The sequence below is a fragment of the Oncorhynchus mykiss genome, chromosome 21 (genome assembly GCF_057628025.1).
Source record: "Oncorhynchus mykiss isolate SJ-2025 chromosome 21, ASM5762802v1, whole genome shotgun sequence".
In the NCBI taxonomy this organism is placed as follows: domain Eukaryota; kingdom Metazoa; phylum Chordata; class Actinopteri; order Salmoniformes; family Salmonidae; genus Oncorhynchus; species Oncorhynchus mykiss.
The window spans coordinates 48847501-48867017 of NC_143042.1; the positions used below are offsets into that span (position 1 = coordinate 48847501).

At 44.5% G+C, this 19517-nt stretch overlaps 1 protein-coding gene across 5 annotated transcripts in view; it reads right to left on the reverse strand.

Annotated features, from left to right (window-relative positions):
- LOC110500892 (VPS10 domain-containing receptor SorCS2) overlaps window positions 1-19517 on the reverse strand; it is a 421840-nt gene that overhangs the window by 35565 nt on the left and 366758 nt on the right. For all 5 annotated transcript variants that reach the window (XM_090214886.1, XM_036958237.2, XM_036958238.2 and 2 more), the window contains exons 8-11: window positions 12967-13056; window positions 7234-7413; window positions 2206-2352; window positions 1364-1466 (exon numbers count right to left, since the gene is read on the reverse strand). In XM_090214886.1, coding sequence (XP_090071012.1) covers window positions 1364-1466; window positions 2206-2352; window positions 7234-7413; window positions 12967-13056 — 520 coding nt within the window. The remainder of the gene's footprint in view (window positions 1-1363; window positions 1467-2205; window positions 2353-7233; window positions 7414-12966; window positions 13057-19517) is intronic.

Below are 19517 nucleotides of genomic sequence, written 5' to 3' on the forward strand. Positions count from 1 at the left end.
CGACTAGGGCTGGAATCCCTCACTGCTTCACAGTAATCACTGCTTCACAGTAACGACTGGGGCTGGAATCCCTCACTGCTTCACAGTAATGACTAGGGCTGGAATCCCTCACTGCTTCACAGTAACGACTAGGGCTGGAATCCCTCACTGCTTCACAGTAATCACTGCTTCACAGTTACGATTGGGGCTGGAATCCCTCACTGCTTCACAGTAATGACTGGGGCTGGAATCCCTCACTGCTTCACAGTAGCGACTAGGGCTGGAATCCCTCACTGATTCACAGTAATGACTGGGGCTGGAATCACTCACTAGAACGACTGGGGCTGGAATGCCTCACTGCTTCACAGTAACGACTGGGGCTGGACTCCCTCACTGCTTCACAGTAATCACTGCTTCACAGTAACGACTGGGATTGGAATCCCTCACTGCTTCACAGTAATGACTGGGGCTGGAATCCCTCACTGCTTTACAGTAACGACTAGGGCTGGAATCCCTCACTGCTTTACAGTAACGACTGGGGCTGGACTCCCTCACTGCTTCACAGTAATCACTGCTTCACAGTAACGACTGGGGCTGGAATCCATCACTGCTTCACAGTAATGACTGGGGCTGGAATCCCTGACTAGAACGACTGGGGCTGGAATCCCTCACTGCTTCACAGTAACGACTGGGGCTGGAATCCCTCACTGCTTCACAGTAATGACTGGGGCTGGAATCCCTCACTGCTTCACTAGAATGACTGGGGCTGGAATCCCTCACTGCGTCACAGTAATGACTGGGGCTGGAATCCCTCACTGCTTCACTAGAACGACTGGGGCTGGAATCCCTCACTGCTTCACTAGAACGACTGGGGCTGGAATCCCTCACTAGAACGACTGGGGCTGGAATCCCTCACTAGAACGACTGGGGCTGGAATCCCTCACTAGAACGACTGGGGCTGGAATCCCTCACTAGAACGACTGGGGCTGGAATCCCTCACTAGAACCAGTAGTCTAAAGTGTACCTCGACTAAAAGGCCTAACCAACCCCTGTTCACTAGCTAACCAGTTGATTTCTCATAGATTTGTTTCTTCTTCTTAAAACTGCAGTGTTGGTTAAGGGTATATAAGTAAGCATTTCACTGTAAGGTCTACCTACACCTGGCGCATGTTAGAAATACAATTTGATTTGAAACTGTAGGGGTTCCCATTCTTAGTGTCAGCATCCCCACAGGGTGCTGATAAAGTGTCTCATACAGAGAGTAATGCTGTGTTCCTAGGTAAAGCCAAATCACCAGAATGATTGGTCATAATGTAACCATGGCCACTGCAGTAATGACGTGAGAACCACTGTCGCCAGGGCAGTGGTTGTCATGGTTACTCACCTGCGCCCATGATGAGTCCGGGGGCGGAGTCTTTGGTGTGGACGGTCCCTGATACGTAGGGGTTGTCAGCCCAGCGCAGGTGGAGGTGGAGGTGACAGTCAGGCTAGGAGAGGGGACAGAGAGCTGACATGAGTCGGGTCTCTCTCTCTCTCTTTCTCTCTCTCTCTCTCTCTCTCTCTCTCTCTCTCTCTCTCTCTCTCTCTCTCTCTCTCTCTCTCTCTCTCGCTCTCTCTCTCTCTAGCCTGTATCTGGCCCTCTCAACCTCAGTACAGATGGTATCACGTGCACTGAATCAAACCGCCTGTATCTGTCCCTCTCAAACCTAAACAAAAAAAGTAGCCTGTTTGCAGCACTATTAGGCAGTAGATTAAACACAGACACCACACATGATTCCACATTTAACAGAAATGTACCAATCACCAGCCTCCTATTCAATCAGACATTATTATTCTATTGTGCTTTGAGAGTGGCCTTTTAGATGGAGTAGTAGCAGTGTTTGTGTCGTCTTGGACACACCGTGGGGGTGATAGTGTTGTTGTCAGAGGACACGTGTCTCGGACCTGTCACCTGGCGTCAGCTGTCACAAACGAGGAGCAGATACAAACGAGGGAGGAGGGTGTTCGAAAACCAAGTTATGGTTAAACTTTCTCTGTCTGAGGGACCGATGGCTAATAATGACTCATTCACCCAGCCCTGTAGATGTTCACGAGACCACGGTTTGCCTGATTGAAATCTTTAAAACTGCACCCTTCTTGCCTTCCACCCAGGAAGTAATCACTTACATGTCGGCAGATTGATGGGTATTAAGCTGCTGCATTGTGGGTAGTGCATGGTTTCCTTACTGATTTGCAGTTGACCGGTTTGCCGTTCATGTCAGTAGTAGGCGGAGCTAGCGGTTCCCAGTCTCGGCCTTTGTTATAGGTGATGAGAGTCCGCACTTTGCCATCCACCTTCTGATTGGCCAGGAAGACCCCCTTGATCCCGCGCACCTGGAAAACAATGACAACAGACATCTCTGTTATGGTATTGTACTGTAGTGAGGTATAAAACTGATGTGTGGTCAGTTTGTATGGGTCCTAGCTATAATAAAAGCACATGCTTGTAGAAAAGACTGTTCAGAGATCAGAATCACACAGAGCAGAGTTCTCCAGACACACATGTCTACAGTGCATTCGGAAAGTATTCAGACCCCTTGACTTTTTCCACATTTTGTTACGTTACAGCCTTATTCTAAAATGGATTTTAAAAAATCTATCTACACACAATACACAATAATGATGAAGTGAAAACAGGTTTTTAATTTTTTTTGCAAATGTCTAAAAAATAAAAAACTTAAATACCTTATTTACATAATTATTCAGACCCTTTGCTATGAGACTCAGGTGCATCATGTTTCCATTGATCATCCTTGAGATGTTTCTACAACTTCATTGTCCACCTGTGGTAAATACAAATGATTGGACATGATTTGGAAAGGCCTGTCTATATAAGATCCCACAGTTGACAGTGAATGTCAGAGCAAAAACAAAGCCATGAGGTCGAAGGAATTGTCCGTAAAGAGACAGGATTGTGTCGAGGCACTGATTGAAGGTCCCCAAGAACACAGTGGCCTCATTCTTAAATGGAAGAAGTTCGGAACCACCAAGACTCTTCCTAGAGCTGGCCGTCCGGCCAAACTGAGCAGAATGACCTTGGTCAGGGACGTGACCAAGAACCCGATGGTCACTCTGACAGAGCTCCAGAGTTCCTCTGTGGAGATGGGAAAATCTTCCAGAAGGACAACCATCTCTGCAGCACTCCATCAATCAGGCCATCATGGTAGAGTGGCAAAACGGAAGCCACTCCTCATTAAAAGGCACATGACAGCCCACTTGGAGTTTGCCAATAGGCACTAAAGGACTCTCAGACCATGAGAAACAAGATTCTCTGGTCTGATGAAACCAAAATTGAACTCTTTGGCCTGAATGCCAAGCGTCACATCTGGAGGAAACCTGGCACCATCCCTACGGTGAAGCACGATGGTGGCAGCATCATGCTGTGGGGATGTTGTCAGCGGCAGGGACTGGGAGACTAGTGGATCGAGGCAAAGATGAACGAGGCAGAGTACAGAGAGCTCCTTCATGAAAACCTTCTCCAGAGCACTCAGGACCTCAGACTGGGGCGAAGCTTCACCTTCCAACAGGACAATGACCCTAAGCAGGCAGCCAAGACAACACACGAGGGGCTTTGGGACAAGTCTCTGAATGTCCTTGAGTGGCCCAGTCAGAGCCTGGACTTGAACCCGATCGAACATCTCTGTAGAGACCTTAAAATAGCTGTGCGGCGATGCTCCCCATCCAACCTGACAGAGCTTGAGAGGATCTGCAAAGAAGAATGAGAGAAACTCACCAAATACAGGTGTGCCAAGCTTGTAGCGTCATACCCAAGAAGAGTCTAGGCTGTAATCGCTGCCAAAGGTGCTTCAACAAAGTACTGAGTAAAGGGTCTGAATTCTTATGTAAATGTGATGTTTCTGTTTAAATTTGTAATAAATTAGAAAAACATTTTTTTTAAAATGTTTTGCTTCGTCATTATGGGGTGTATAGCTTAATGACGGGAAAAGGTCGTAACCTAACAAAATGTGGAAAAAGTCAAGGGGTCTGAATACTTTCCGAAGGCACTGTATAATGTAACTGTTATTGCTACTTGGTCAGGGGAGAGTCACTTGTCAGCAGGTCCGGTCAAGAGAGACGACCTAAAGGGAATATGGAATAAAACAACCTGTCTAGATGTCTCCATCTCTCTCTCACTCTGCAATTCTTTCTATGAAACTCGTATCTACTGTATCTGTATACCCCTCTGTCTGTCTTTTCTACCTCTATCTGTACCTGCAACACACCCTCTCTCCTCTCCTTCTCTCTCGCCCTCCATCTCCTTCTTTCTCTAGCTTTCCCTCCCTCTCCTTTACTCTCTTTCTTTTTCTCCATCTCTCTCACTGTGAGAGGAGAGTGCAGCCTGGAGCGAGGGATGTGAGAGGAGAGTGCAGCCTGGAGCGAGGGATGTGAGAGGAGAGTGCAGCCTGGAGCGAGGGATGTGAGAGGAGAGTGCAGCCTGGAGCGAGGGATGTGAGAGGAGAGTGCAGCCTGGAGCGAGGGATGTGAGAGGAGAGTGCAGCCTGGAGCGAGGGATGTGAGAGGAGAGTGCAGCCTGGAGCGAGGGATGTGAGAGGAGAGTGCAGCCTGGAGCGAGGGATGTGAGAGGAGAGTGCAGCCTGGAGCGAGGGATGTGAGAGGAGAGTGCAGCCTGGAGCGAGGGATGTGAGAGGAGAGTGCAGCCTGGAGCGAGGGATGTGAGAGGAGAGTGCAGCCTGGAGCGAGGGATGTGAGAGGAGAGTGCAGCCTGGAGCGAGGGATGTGAGAGGAGAGTGCAGCCTGGAGCGAGGGATGTGAGAGGAGAGTGCAGCCTGGAGCGAGGGATGTGAGAGGAGAGTGCAGCCTGGAGCGAGGGATATGAGAGGAGAGTGCAGCCTGGAGCGAGGGATGTGAGAGGAGAGTGCAGCCTGGAGCGAGGGATGTGAGAGGAGAGTGCAGCCTGGAGCGAGGGATGTGAGAGGAGAGTGCAGCCTGGAGCGAGGGATGTGAGAGGAGAGGAGGAGAAGAAACGTGTTCTGCAGTGCTGGCCCTCGGCTTCACGGACCTCTTCCTTTTCTCTTCCTCCTCCTTCCTTTTCTCTTCCTCCACTTTTCCTTTACTCTTCCTCCTCCTTCCTTTACTCTTCCTCCTCTCTTCCTTTACTCTTCCTCCTCTCTTCCTTTACTCTTCCTCCACTTTTCCTTTACTCTTCCTCCTCTCTTCCTCCCCTCTTCCTTTACTCTTCCTCCACTTTTCCTTTACTCTTCCTCCTCCTTCCTTTACTCTTCCTCCTCTCTTCCTCCCCTCATCCTCCTCTCTTCCTTTACTCTTCCTCCACTTTTCCTTTACTCTTCCTCCTCTCTTCCTCCCCTCTTCCTCCCCTTTCTTTTCTCTTCCTCCTCTCTTCCTCCTCTCTTCCTCCCCTCTTCCTCCCCTCTTCCTCCCCTCTTCCTCCTCTCTTCCTCTCCTCTTCCTCCTCTCTTCCTCTCCTCTTTCTTTTCTCTTCCTCTCCTCTTTCTTTTCTCTTCCTCCTCTCTTCCTTTAGTCTTCCTCCACTTTTCCTTTACTCTTCCCCCTCTCTTCCTCCTCTCTTCCTCCTCTCTTCCCCCTCTCTTCCTCCTCTCTTCCTCCCCTTTTTTCTCCCCTCTTCCTTCCCTGTGTTTTAATATGAGTTTCCTGTCTTGAGGCCACGCAGGCTTACACTACATTACCACTCTAGCAGACGCTCTTATCCAGAGTGTTTTACAGCAGTGGGACTGAAACCCACAACCATGGCACCATGCTCTTCCCGAACTGAGTCACAGCTTAAGACCCACTCAAACCCATAACCATGGCACCATACTCTACCGAACTGAGTCACAGCTTAAGACCCACTCAAACTCACAACCATGGCACCATGCTCTACCAAACTGAGTCACAGCTGATATTATCTGTGAGTGCCACAGAACTCATTCTACAGGCGAAACCAAGATGAAACTTCGAACAGGAAATGAGCAGAAATCCTGAAGCTCTGTTTTCAAATGTCTCCTTATATGGCTGTGACTGCAGCAGGAACGAGACTGCCCTTTCTGTCGTTTCTTCAAGATGTCTGCAGCATTGTGACGTATTTGTAGGCATATCATTGGAAGATTGGCCATAAGAGACTACATTTTCCAGGGGTCCGCCCGGTGTCCTTTGTCTAAATTCGTGCGTAATCTTCAATTGCGGTCATTTTCTCCTGGGATTCAGGACAGAAAGCACACTTCCACGAAGGATATATCATCGAAGAGATATGTTAAAAACACCTTGAGGATTGGTTCTAAACAACGTTTGCCATGTTTCAGTCGATATTATGGAGTTCATTTGGAAAAAAGTTTGGCGTATTGATGACTGGATTTTCGTTTTTTTTTGGTAGCCAAACGTGACGAAAGTCACAGCTTAAGACCCACTCAAACCCACAACCATGGCACCATGCTCTACCGAACTGAGTCACAGCTTAAGTCCCACTCAAACCCACAACCATGGCACCATGCTCTACCGAACTGAGTCACAGCTTAAGACCCACTCAAAGCCACAGGCGATCCAGACATGGCTCTGCGCTGCCGTGGAGGTGGGACCACCTACCCACTGTTACCTTGGCAACGACTAGCAATGACGAAAGTCTGTGTAAGCGGGAACAACATTATGGAAATAAGTGATACACTCTGTTCAACAGAGAATAAAGACGGGAAATCAAGGTGTGTACCAACTCCCACCCAAACACACCAGGTAAAGACTTGGAGAGAAACAGCTTGGCAGTTCATAAGGAAGTTGAAGTGAACTGTGCTAACCTAACCCACCTATGAAGTACAACACCACCACCACATTCCCATTGGTCAGGGTGTAATGACCTGTCCTACAGCTAGGGGGCAGGGTTCTCTTCACTCACCTGTCCTGTGCCATTTAGCAGAAAGTAACAGAACAGCGAGTACATATATTATAAACTAGGTGGTTTGATCCCTGATTGGCTGAAAGCCGTGGTATATCAGACCGTATACCACAGGTATAATTACCTTGGTAACCAGTTTATAATAGCAATAAGGCACCTCAGGGGTTTGTGGTATATGGACAATATACCACGGCTAAGGACTGTTCTTACACACGATGCAACACAACACACCCTCAGGCCTTATTGCTTAAGTATACTATGCAAGCCACCAGTGGGGATCAAACCCACAACTGTAGCATCGCTAGCGGTTTGCTCTTACCAACTGAGCCACAGAGGAGCATCACAGGACTCACCTCCAGTATGTCTATAACGACGCTCTCCTCCGGCTGCTTGGCACTGCGGACGTTCTCCAGCACGACGGAGTAGTAGACACCCTGCGGGTCCGACTGGTACAGGTTGTAGCTGTCTGTCTGGTACCACTCCTGCAGGGCCAGGAACACCTGGCTCTCATCAGTACTCACTATGTGGACGTCCTGGGGAGGGAGAGAGAGATAGAAGAAGGGATGGAGTGAGAGGAGGGGAGGATGATGAGGGAGGTGGAGGAGAGGGAAGAGGAGTTAAGTCAACAACTTTGATTTGAAATCAGAGAGACAGAGACGGAGACAGAGACAGAGAGAGAGAGAGAGAGATAGGGAGAGAGAGAGAGAGAGAGAGAGAGAGAGAGAAAACCAACCAGAAAGTCAAAACCTTTGGCAGCAGTCTTCTCATACTCATTAACCTTCATATCAAGGGTGACACAAACCAATAACCAACAACACAGGAGTACAAGAACACTATTGGCGGATCACAAAAACCCAGACGTCCCAGTCATAACTTATCTCCTATATTTCTGCAGATGAGTGATTCAGTTAGTTAGAAACAGAGAGCCTGAGTTAGAGCCTGAGTCAGAGCCTGAGGTAGAGTCTGAGTCAGAGCCTGAGGTAGAGCCTGAGTCAGAGCCTGAGGTAGAGCCTGAGTCAGAGCCTGAGGTAGAGCCTGAGTCAGAGCCTGAGTCAGAGCCTGAGGTAGAGCCTGAGTCAGAGCCTGAGGTAGAGCCTGAGTCAGAGCCTGAGTCAGAGCCTGAGGTAGTGCCTGAGGTAGAGCCTGAGGTAGTACCTGAGGTAGAGCCTGAGTCAAAGCCTGAGGTAGAGCCTGAGTCAGAGCCTGACTCAGCATTCCCTGTGAGCCACTCTGATTACATTAACATGGCTTTAGCGATCGAGGATAAACAGTGTGTGTGTGTGTGTGTGTGTGTGTGTGTGTGTGTGTGTGTGTGTGTGTGAGAGACACACATGTGAGTAGATGTGTTTATGTGTTTATGTTTATGTTAGTTCACTATTCCCTTATGATTGATTAAGTCAAACTTCCTCTTCGTGTTTAAAGATCCCCCCCGCAGGGTATTCAGACTTGGCATTGAAGAGGCAGTAAACTCCAACTCTGGAAGACATCCACGTTCACAACAGCCACCCATCCACCTGTGTTACACTGCTCCAACGCTAGTGAATGATCCTGTATGGAGTTATGTAGATATATAGGTACCAGAGAGGGAGAGTGGAGTTACGTAGATATAGGAACCAGAGAGGGGGAGTGGAGTTACGTAGATATATAGGTACCAGACAGAGAGGGAGAGTGGAGTTACGTAGATATATAGGAACCAGACAGAGAGGGAGAGGGGAGTTACGTAGATATATAGGAACCAGAGAGGGAGAGTGGAGTTACGTAGATATATAGGAACCAGACAGAGAGGGAGAGTGGAGTTACGTAGACATACAGGTACCAGAGAGGGAGAGTGGAGTTACGTAGATATATATGAACCAGAGAGGGAGAGTGGAGTTACGTAGATATACAAGAACCAGACAGAGAGGGAGAGTGGAGTTACGTAGATATATAGGAACCAGAGAGGGAGAGTGGAGTTACGTAGATATATAGGTACCAGAGAGGGAGAGTGGAGTTACGTAGATATACAAGAACCAGACAGAGAGGGAGAGTGGAGTTACGTAGATATATAGGAACCAGAGAGGGAGAGTGGAGTTACGTAGATATATAGGAACCAGACAGAGAGGGAGAGGGGAGTTACGTAGATATATAGGTACCAGACAGAGAGGGAGAGTGGAGTTACGTAGATATATATGAACCAGACAGAGAGGGCGAGTGGAGTTACGTAGATATACAGGAACCAGACAGAGAGGGAGAGTGGAGTTACGTAGATATACAGGAACCAGACAGAGAGGGAGAGTGGAGTTACGTAGATATATAGGAACCAGACAGAGAGGGAGAGAGTGGAGTTATGTAGAAATACAGGAACCAAACAGAGAGGGAGAGAGTGGAGGTATGTAGATATATAGGAACCAGACAGAGAGGGAGAGAATGGAGTTATGTAGATATATAGGATACAGACAGAGGGAGAGAGTGGAGTTATGTAGATATATAGGATACAGACAGAGAAGGAGAGAGTGGAGTTATGTAGATATATAGGATACAGACAGAGAGGGAGAGAGTGGAGTTATGTAGATATATAGGAACCAGAGAGGGAGAGTGGAGTTACGTAGATATATAGGTACCAGAGAGGGAGAGTGGAGTTACGTAGATATACAAGAACCAGACAGAGAGGGAGAGTGGAGTTACGTAGATATATAGGAACCAGAGAGGGAGAGTGGAGTTACGTAGATATATAGGAACCAGACAGAGAGGGAGAGGGGAGTTACGTAGATATATAGGTACCAGACAGAGAGGGAGAGTGGAGTTACGTAGATATATATGAACCAGACAGAGAGGGAGAGTGGAGTTATGTAGATATATAGGTACCAGACAGAGAGGGAGAGGGGAGTTACGTAGATATATAGGTACCAGACAGAGAGGGAGAGTGGAGTTACGTAGATATACAGGAACCAGACAGAGAGGGAGAGTGGAGTTACTTAGATATATAGGAACCAGACAGAGAGGGAGAGAGTGGAGTTACGTAGATATACAGGAAACAGACAGAGAGGAAGAGTGGAGTTATGTAGATATATAGGTACCAGACAGAGAGGGCGAGTGGAGTTACGTAGATATACAGGTACCAGACAGAGAGGGAGAGTGGAGTTACGTAGATATATAGGAACCAGAGAGGGAGAGTGGAGTTACGTAGATATATAGGTACCAGAGAGGGAGAGTGGAGTTACGTAGATATACAAGAACCAGACAGAGAGGGAGAGTGGAGTTACGTAGATATATAGGAACCAGAGAGGGAGAGTGGAGTTACGTAGATATATAGGAACCAGACAGAGAGGGAGAGGGGAGTTACGTAGATATATAGGTACCAGACAGAGAGGGAGAGTGGAGTTACGTAGATATATATGAACCAGACAGAGAGGGAGAGTGGAGTTATGTAGATATATAGGTACCAGACAGAGAGGGCGAGTGGAGTTACGTAGATATACAGGAACCAGAGAGAGAGGGAGAGTGGAGTTACGTAGATATACAGGAACCAGACAGAGAGGGAGAGTGGAGTTACGTAGATATATAGGAACCAGACAGAGAGGGAGAGAGTGGAGTTATGTAGAAATACAGGAACCAAACAGAGAGGGAGGGAGTGGAGGTATGTAGATATATAGGAACCAGACAGAGAGGGAGAGAATGGAGTTATGTAGATGTATAGGATAAAGACAGAGGGAGAGAGTGGAGTTATGTAGATATATAGGATACAGACAGAGAAGGAGAGAGTGGAGTTATGTAGATATATAGGATACAGACAGAGAGGGAGAGAGTGGAGTTATGTAGATATATAGGATACAGACAGAGATGGAGAGAGTGGAGTTATATAGATATGCTATGGACGAGCAGCTCAAACACACACAACCTCAGAAGCACGCACCCACCACCACCACCACCACTCCATACAATGTGTACTCGATACATACACAATAGTTAATTGCTTTGGGGGTAAGCTGTGGTCATCTATGAACCAGTTCTTTCTGTGGCCAAACAACATGTGTTTGACTGTGCTGCCAACGAGTACACAGTGCATTATCCTTAGGAAGTTAGACAGCTGAAATAGGCCTGTATATGTGTTCAGGCACGCAAAGACACCAAAACAAAGGATCACGTTGAAAAAAAACTACTGTGTTCTGTATGATGTCATTTGTTGGAGTAGTCAGCATTATTCACATTAAGGGAGACGGAGAACACAGCAGATGTGTCTGTGCAATATGAAAAGTCAAAAGCCTGCAAATGATCTCGTCTTGACTTTAAATATAAAAAGACTTATTCAAGTGTTGACAGAACACTTTGTGTTGAGACTGACAGTTCTAGGTTGAGTTACGGCTTCGAGAGGAGAACTCTTTCTGCTTCAAAGGAGAACAAAGTAGTGCATTATGGTCCGTGATGAATAAACATAGAACTGAATAGAGCATGTAGTATTAGATGTGGGATGTAGTGTAGGATCTGTCTCTGTGTGTGGTCGAGAAAAACATAGTGGGATTGTGGGGGGGGGGGGGGGGGGGGTCCTCTCTCTCTCTCTCTCTTTGTCCATCTGTCCAGTCTGCTACTAGTCACAGTTCCCCGTATCCTACCATGATAACCACACTCTGGATCGAAGATCGAAGATCCTCCATCCATCAATATCAGGGGCAAAGGAACCGCCATCCCCCGACAGATGAGGCCCTCTCACTGGGTAAAATATTAGAGGGTCTGGCCCCTGAACTCAGATGAACACCCTGAACCCAAATCTTAAAAAGTGCCTTTCTCATTGTCACTTAAATATTTCAAAGATTTTTTACAATAAAAATATATTTATTCATGTTCATTTATTTCTATGATTTATCCGCTGGAGGACATGAAAGCATCTTTAAAGAATTAATAAGGAGTTTTACTGAAAACATCTTTGTATGCAAGGCTGGGGGAGAACACTGTCGACAATTCATTAAACTTCCGCACGGGCATAACATTTCCGACAACAAAGTGTAGCTTAGCATAGCTGAATGGATAAACCCGGCTGATGTTAGTGTGGGAGAATGAGACTCTGGTGCAGCTGTCACTGCGTGGCTTTGTCTTGAACCCGAGAGTATAGATTAGCAGACAGTATCCTTCCATTCTCTCCCATAGAGACTTTAAGACACATTCATAGCAGCTAACTGGGGTAGAGATGGATGAAAAGACAAAATAGGAGGGAATAGATTGAAGAGAGAGAATGACAGAGAGGGGAAGAGAGAGAGAGTGAGAGAGGAAGAGAGAGTGAGAGAGAGAGAGGAAGAGAGAGAGAGAGAGAGAGAGAGGAAGAGAGAGAGTGAGAGAGATAATGACAGTGAGAGAGAGAGAGAGAGAGAGAGAGAGAGAGAGAGAGAGAGAGAGAGAGAGAGAGAGAGAGAGTGAGAACGAGAGGAAGAGAGAGAATCAGAGACTGGAAGAGAAAAGGCTCCCTGGGCTCACCACCAAGCTTGTCAATATAGAGGTACAGATGAAAAGAGAAAACAATAAGAAAAGGGGGGAATATATTGAGAAGTAGGAGGTGCGTGTGTGTGTGTGTGTGTGTGTGTGTGTGTGGTCTACACTTTTCCATACACTCTCCCTGGAGTGTGTGTGTGTGTGTGTGTGTGTGTGTGTGTGTGGTCTACACTTTTCCATACACTCTCCCTGGAGTGTGTGTGTGTGTGTGTGTGTGTGTGTGTGTGTGTGTGTGTGTGTGTGTGTGTGTGTGTGTGTGTGTGTGTGTGTGGTATACACTCTCCCTGGAATGGGGTGTCCTGTATGTCTATGTTAGTGCAAATGACATTGACAGTCGTGTATTGTTTCTTTTTCTCTCTAGTGAGGCAGAAAGCAGGTGAGGCTGGTCACCCTGGTCTGCTCTGCGATCAATGCTGTTCAATAACACCAGCGACACGCTAAAACAGTTCCCTGAGCCACAAACACTGACAACAAAGGTTCCCATCTACCTTGAAGAGCAACACATTATGCCCCTCAGTCTGTGACATCCTCACTACAATGGCGTGCATGTGAAGTATAACATGGTATTGGAAATATTTCACGTGTATTGTGTAGGCCTGTGGTCAGTTCCATTTCATGTACTGTACCTTTGGTAGGGCGTATTTAGGGAAACTCATCTGGACAAACTCGTTCCGTTGGTATGAGACGTAGTGCTTGGTGCGGTTTCCTGTGGTCACCTAGGTAACAGACAGACAGGGAGAGAGAAACACAACATGTCAAGGAAAGAGAGAGAGAGAGAGAGAAAGAAAGAGAAAGAGAAAGAGAGAGAGAGAGAGAGAGAGAGAAAGAGAAAGAGAAAGAGAAAGAGAAAGAGAAAGAGAAAGAGAAAGAGAAAGAGAGAGAGAGAGAGAAAGAGAGACAATGTGAGAGAAAAGGTGCACACCACTAAAACCACCACAGGTAAACAGGAGGTGCACACGATGTGGAGTTCACCATCTGTTATTCCCTCAGCAGAGAGAGAGAGAAGGAAGGAGGGAGAGTATGCGAGAGAGAATGAGAGAGAGAGGGATAGAGAGAGAGGGAGCAGTGAGAGAGGGTGGGAGGGAGAGAGAGAGAGAGAGAGAGGGAGCGATAGGGAGTGAGAGAGAAAGATAGAGAGAGAGACAGAGAGAGAGAGAGAGAGGGAGCGATAGGGAGTGAGAGAGAAAGATAGAGAGAGAGACAGAGAGAGAGAGAGAGAGGGAGCGATAGGGAGTGAGAGAGAAAGATAGAGAGAGAGAGGTAACTTCCACAACGCTGTGAACAAGGCAGGAAGGGCATTCTATGCCATCAAAAGGAACATAAAATTCAACATACCAATTAGGATTTGGCTAAAAATACTTGAATCAGTCATAGAGCCCATTGCCCTTTATGGTTGTGAGGTCTGGGTTCGCTCACCAACCAAGACTTCACAAAATGGGACAAACACCAAATTGAGATTCTGCTCGCAGAATTCTGCAAAAATATCCTCCATGTACAACGTAGAACACCAAATAATGCATGCAGAGCAGAATTAGGCCGATACCCAGTAATTATCAAAATCCAGAAAAGAGCAGTTAAATTCTACAACCACCTAAAAGGAAGCGATTCCCAAACCTTCCATAACAAAGCCATCACCTACAGAGAGATGAATCTGGAGAAGAGTCCCCTAAGCAAGCTGGTCCTGGGGCTCTGTTCACAAACACAAATGCACCCTACAGAGCCCCAGGACAGCAGCACAATTAGACCCAACCAAATCATGAGAAAACAAAAAGATAATTACTTGACACATTGGAAAGAATTAACAAAAAAACAGAGCAAACTAGAATGCTATTTGGCCCTAAACAGAGAGTACACAGCGGCAGAATACCTGACCACGGTTACTGACCCAAAATTAAGGAAAGTTTTGACTATGTACAGACTCAGTGAGCATAGCCTTGCTATTGAGAAAGGCCGCCGTAGGCAGACATGGCTCTCAAGAGAAGACAGGCTATGTGCTCACTGCCCACAAAATGAGGTGGAAACTGAGCTGCACTTCCTAACCTCCTGCCCAATGTATTAGAGACACATATTTCCCTCAGATTACACAGATCCACAAAGAATTCAAAAACAAACCCAATTTTGATAAACTCCCATATCTACTGGGTGAAATTCCACAGTGTGCCATCACAGCAGCAAGATTTGTGACCTGTTGCCATGAGAAAAGGGCAACCAGTGAAGAACAAACACCATTGTAAATACAACCCATATTTATGCTTATTTCTTTTATCTTGTGTCCTTTAACCATTTGTACATTGTTAAAACACTGTATATATAATATGACATTTGTAATGGCTTTATTGTTTTGAAACTTCTGTATGTGTAATGTTTACTGTTAATTTTTATTGTTTATTTCACTTTTGTATATTATCTACCTCACTACCTAACTTTTGCAATGTTAACACATGTTTTCCATGCCAATAAAGCCCCTTGAATTGAATTGAATTGAGAGAGAGAGGGAGGGATAGAGAGAGGGAGAGCGAGGCAGGGAGGGAGGGAAGGAGGGAAAGAACACGAGAGAGAATGAGAGAGATAGAGAGGGAGCAAGAGAGAGGGAGCAAGATAGAGGGAGGGATAGAGAGAGAGAGACAGAGAGAGAGAGAGACAGAGAGAGAGACAGAGAGAAAAAAACAGAGAGAGAGACAGAGAGAGAGACAGAGAGAGAGAGAGAGAGAGAGAGAGAGAGAGAGAGAGAGAGAGAGAGAGAGAGATAGCAAACCCAAAATAATGCTTTTTGGTAATGATGACGTCATGCGGAGGTGGGATCAGAAAATCAGAGAGGACAAGTGCTGACCTGCAACAACAACAAAAAGCCCATCTGACATCATAATATTTGACAGTATGGGGGTAGTGTGAACGTTAGTTAGCACTGTGATAGATCAGTGGTGTCAGCTCAATAGAGTCTGCTTGGCTGTTTGTGGTAAGTGCTGATCTAGGATCAGTTTTTCATTTTAGATTATAATGAATAAGACAGGGGGGGGACCAGATTCTACACGTTTACTTTGAGACACTTTGTGAATACGGCCCGTGATCTCACTGGGGGAAAGTAAATGCAAGATACTCAAAATACTAACACTGCCTGCTGAGCTAAGCTGAAGAGCAGCTTGTTCAGAACAGTCATGTGGAAGTTGAAGAGCAGCTTGTTCAGAACAGTCATGTGGAAGTTGAAGAGCAGCTTGTTCAGAACAGTCATGTGGAAGTTGAAGAGCAGCTTGTTCAGAACAGTCATGTGGAAGTTGAAGAGCAGCTTGTTCAGAACAGTCATGTGGAAGTTGAAGAGCAGCTTGTTCAGGCCAGTCATGTAGAAGCTGAAGAGCAGCTTGTTCAGAACAGTCATGTGGAAGCTGAAGAGCAGCTTGTTCAGAACAGTCATGTGGAAGTTGAAGAGCAGCTTGTTCAGAACAGTCACATGGAAGCTGAAGAGCAGCTTGTTCAGGCCAGTCATGTAGAAGCTGAAGAGCAGCTTGTTCAGGCCAGTCATGTAGAAGCTGAAGAGCAGCTTGTTCAGGCCAGTCATGTAGAAGCTGAAGAGCAGCTTGTTCAGGCCAGTCATGTGGAAGTTGAAGAGCAGCTTGTTCAGAACAGTCATGTAGAAGCTGAAGAGCAGCTTGTTCAGGCCAGTCATGTGGAAGTTCAAGAGCAGCTTGTTCAGGCCAGTCATGTGGAAGTTCAAGAGCAGCTTGTTCAGGCCAGTCATGTGGAAGTTCAAGAGCAGCTTGTTCAGGCCAGTCATGTGGAAGTTCAAGAGCAGCTTGTTCAGGCCAGTCATGTGGAAGTTGCAGAAACAGCGAACAGTTCTGTCAGGTAAACAGACACTAAACAGAAAATAACTACCCACAAACACAGGTGGAAAAGAGGCTACCTAAGTATGATTCCCAATCAGAGACAACGATAGATTGGGAACCATACTCGGCCAAAACAAAGAAATAGACAACATTGAATGCCCTCCCCAAATCACACCCTGACCTAACCAAATAGAGAAATAAAACGGCTCTCTAAGGTCAGGGCGTGACAATACTACTGTAGCTACAACTATAGCTACTACAATAGATACTATTATAGATACTACTGTAGCTACTACTATAGCTACTACAATAGATACTATTATAGATACTACTAGAGATACTACTGTAGCTACAACTATAGCTACTACAATAGATACTATTATAGATACTACTGTAGCTACTACTATAGCTACTACAATAGATACTATTATAGATACTACTAGAGATACTACTGTAGCTACTACTATAGATAATATTATAGATACTATTATAGCTCCTACTGTAGCTACTACTATAGATACTATTATAGATACTACTATAGATACTACTCTAGCTATTATTGCTACTATTATAGACACTACTGTAGCTATTATTGCTACGATTATAGACACTACGGTAGCTACAACTATAGCTACTACAATATATACTATTATAGACATTACTGTAGCTACTACTATAGTCACTATAATAGATACTATTATAGATACTACTATAGATACTACTGTAGCTACTACTATAGATACTATTATAGATACTATTATAGATACTACTGTAGCTACAACTATAGCTACTACAATAGATACTATTTTAGACACTACTGTAGCTACTACTATAGCTACTATAATATATACTATTATAGATACTACTATAGATACTACTGTAGCTACTACTATAGATAATATTATAGATACTATTATAGATACTACTGTAGCTGCTACTATAGCTACTACAATAGATACTATTATAGATACTACTGTAGCTGCTACTATAGCTACTACTATAGATACTATTAAAGATACTATTGTAGCTATTATTGCTACTATTATAGACACTACTGTAGCTGCTACTATAGCTACTACTATATATACTATTATAGACACTACTGTAGCTACTACTATAGCTACTACAATAGATACTATTATAGATACTACTAGAGATACTACTGTAGCTACTACTATAGATAATATTATAGATACTATTATAGCTCCTACTGTAGCTACTACTATAGATACTATTATAGATACTACTATAGATACTACTCTAGCTATTATTGCTACTATTATAGACACTACTGTAGCTATTATTGCTACGATTATAGACACTACGGTAGCTACAACTATAGCTACTACAATATATACTATTATAGACATTACTGTAGCTACTACTATAGTCACTATAATAGATACTATTATAGATACTACTATAGATACTACTGTAGCTACTACTATAGATACTATTATAGATACTATTATAGATACTACTGTAGCTACAACTATAGCTACTACAATAGATACTATTTTAGACACTACTGTAGCTACTACTATAGCTACTATAATATATACTATTATAGATACTACTATAGATACTACTGTAGCTACTACTATAGATAATATTATAGATACTATTATAGATACTACTGTAGCTGCTACTATAGCTACTACAATAGATACTATTATAGATACTACTGTAGCTGCTACTATAGCTACTACTATAGATACTATTAAAGATACTATTGTAGCTATTATTGCTACTATTATAGACACTACTGTAGCTGCTACTATAGCTACTACTATAGATACTATTATAGACACTACTGTAGCTACTACTATAGCTACTACAATAGATACTATTATAGATACTACTGTAGCTACAACTATAGCTACTACAATAGATACTATTATAGATACTACTGTAGCTATTATTGCTACTATTATAGACACTACTGTAGCTGCTACTATAGCTACTACTATAGATACTATTATAGATACCATTTACATCCTTTATTACCTTATTGGAGAGTAATACTGGGATCATTTGGATTGGGTAAAGTAGTCTAGATAAAATGTTCATTTTCAAGAGGGATATTCTACCCAACCAAGAAATCGGGAGAGAGTTCCAGCGCTCCAGATCCTGTCTTATTGTATCAAACAATGGAACAAAATTGGCTTTGAACATTTGCTGGAATTTAGGAGTTACAAATATACCCAGATACATAAAAACTGAGGGAGACCATTTAAAAAGGAAGGGGTGAGAAGTATTAGGTACAGAGTGAAGGTTACCAAGTGGCATAGCCTCTGATTTAGTTATGTTAATCTTGTAGCCTGAGAATTAGGTGAATAATTCAATAATATTAATAAGAGATGTAATTGAAGTCTCGGGACTAGAGATGAATATCAGGACATAATCAGCATACAAGCTTATTTTATGGTGAACTTCACCAATGAGCAGCCCCTGTATAGCAGGCGTTACCCTGTGGTTCCATAACAAGTGCAAATAGGAGAGGGGACAAAGGACAGCCCTGTCTGGTACCTCTGTATATAGAGAAGCTATTTGACCTTAGCCCATTAGTAAGGACAGCAGCCCGAGGATCATCATATAAAACGTTCACCCATTTTATAAAGTTGTCCCCTGGACCAAATTTATTTAGAATATGTAAGACCACTCCACACGATCAAATGCTTTCTCAGCATCTAGGGAGAGCACAAGACCATCCATAGCACTTTGTTGGTAGGCTTGAATTACATTAAGAAGCAGCCTGCATGACTTACCCTTCAGGCCCTTCAGGAAGTCAGTTTGGTCTCCTTTCACAATTAGTGGCAGTGAGTCCTCTTATCTTGTGGCTAAAATTTTAGAAAGCAATTTTCTATCCACATTCAGAAGGGAAATTGGTCTGTACGAGGAACAAGAGAATCAACATTTTCCCTTTTTGAGAATAAGTGATATGTTGGCTTCTCTCAGCGTTTGAGGGAGCTGGTCATTTGAAAATGAGTGGTTAAACATATCACGCAATGGCTCAAGGATCAGGCCATGGAACTCTTTATAGAACTCACTACAAAACCCGTCTGGTCCTGGGGGCTTACCATTTTGCAAATTCTTAATTGCGAGCATTATCTCTTCCTCTGTAATAGGGGCATTAAGGAGAGACCTCTGTTCTTCGGAGATAGTAGGGAGCTCAATCTTAGAAAAGAAGTTCTCCATTAATTTGGGTGCATCATTTGGGAGTTCTGAGGCATAAAGGTTCGCATAAAATTTCTTAAATTAGTAATTTATCAATTTATTTTCATATAATTGATTGCCATCAGAATCAGTAATTGAAAGATGTGGAATCTGTGTGGGTAGCTGGACAGGTAGGATGA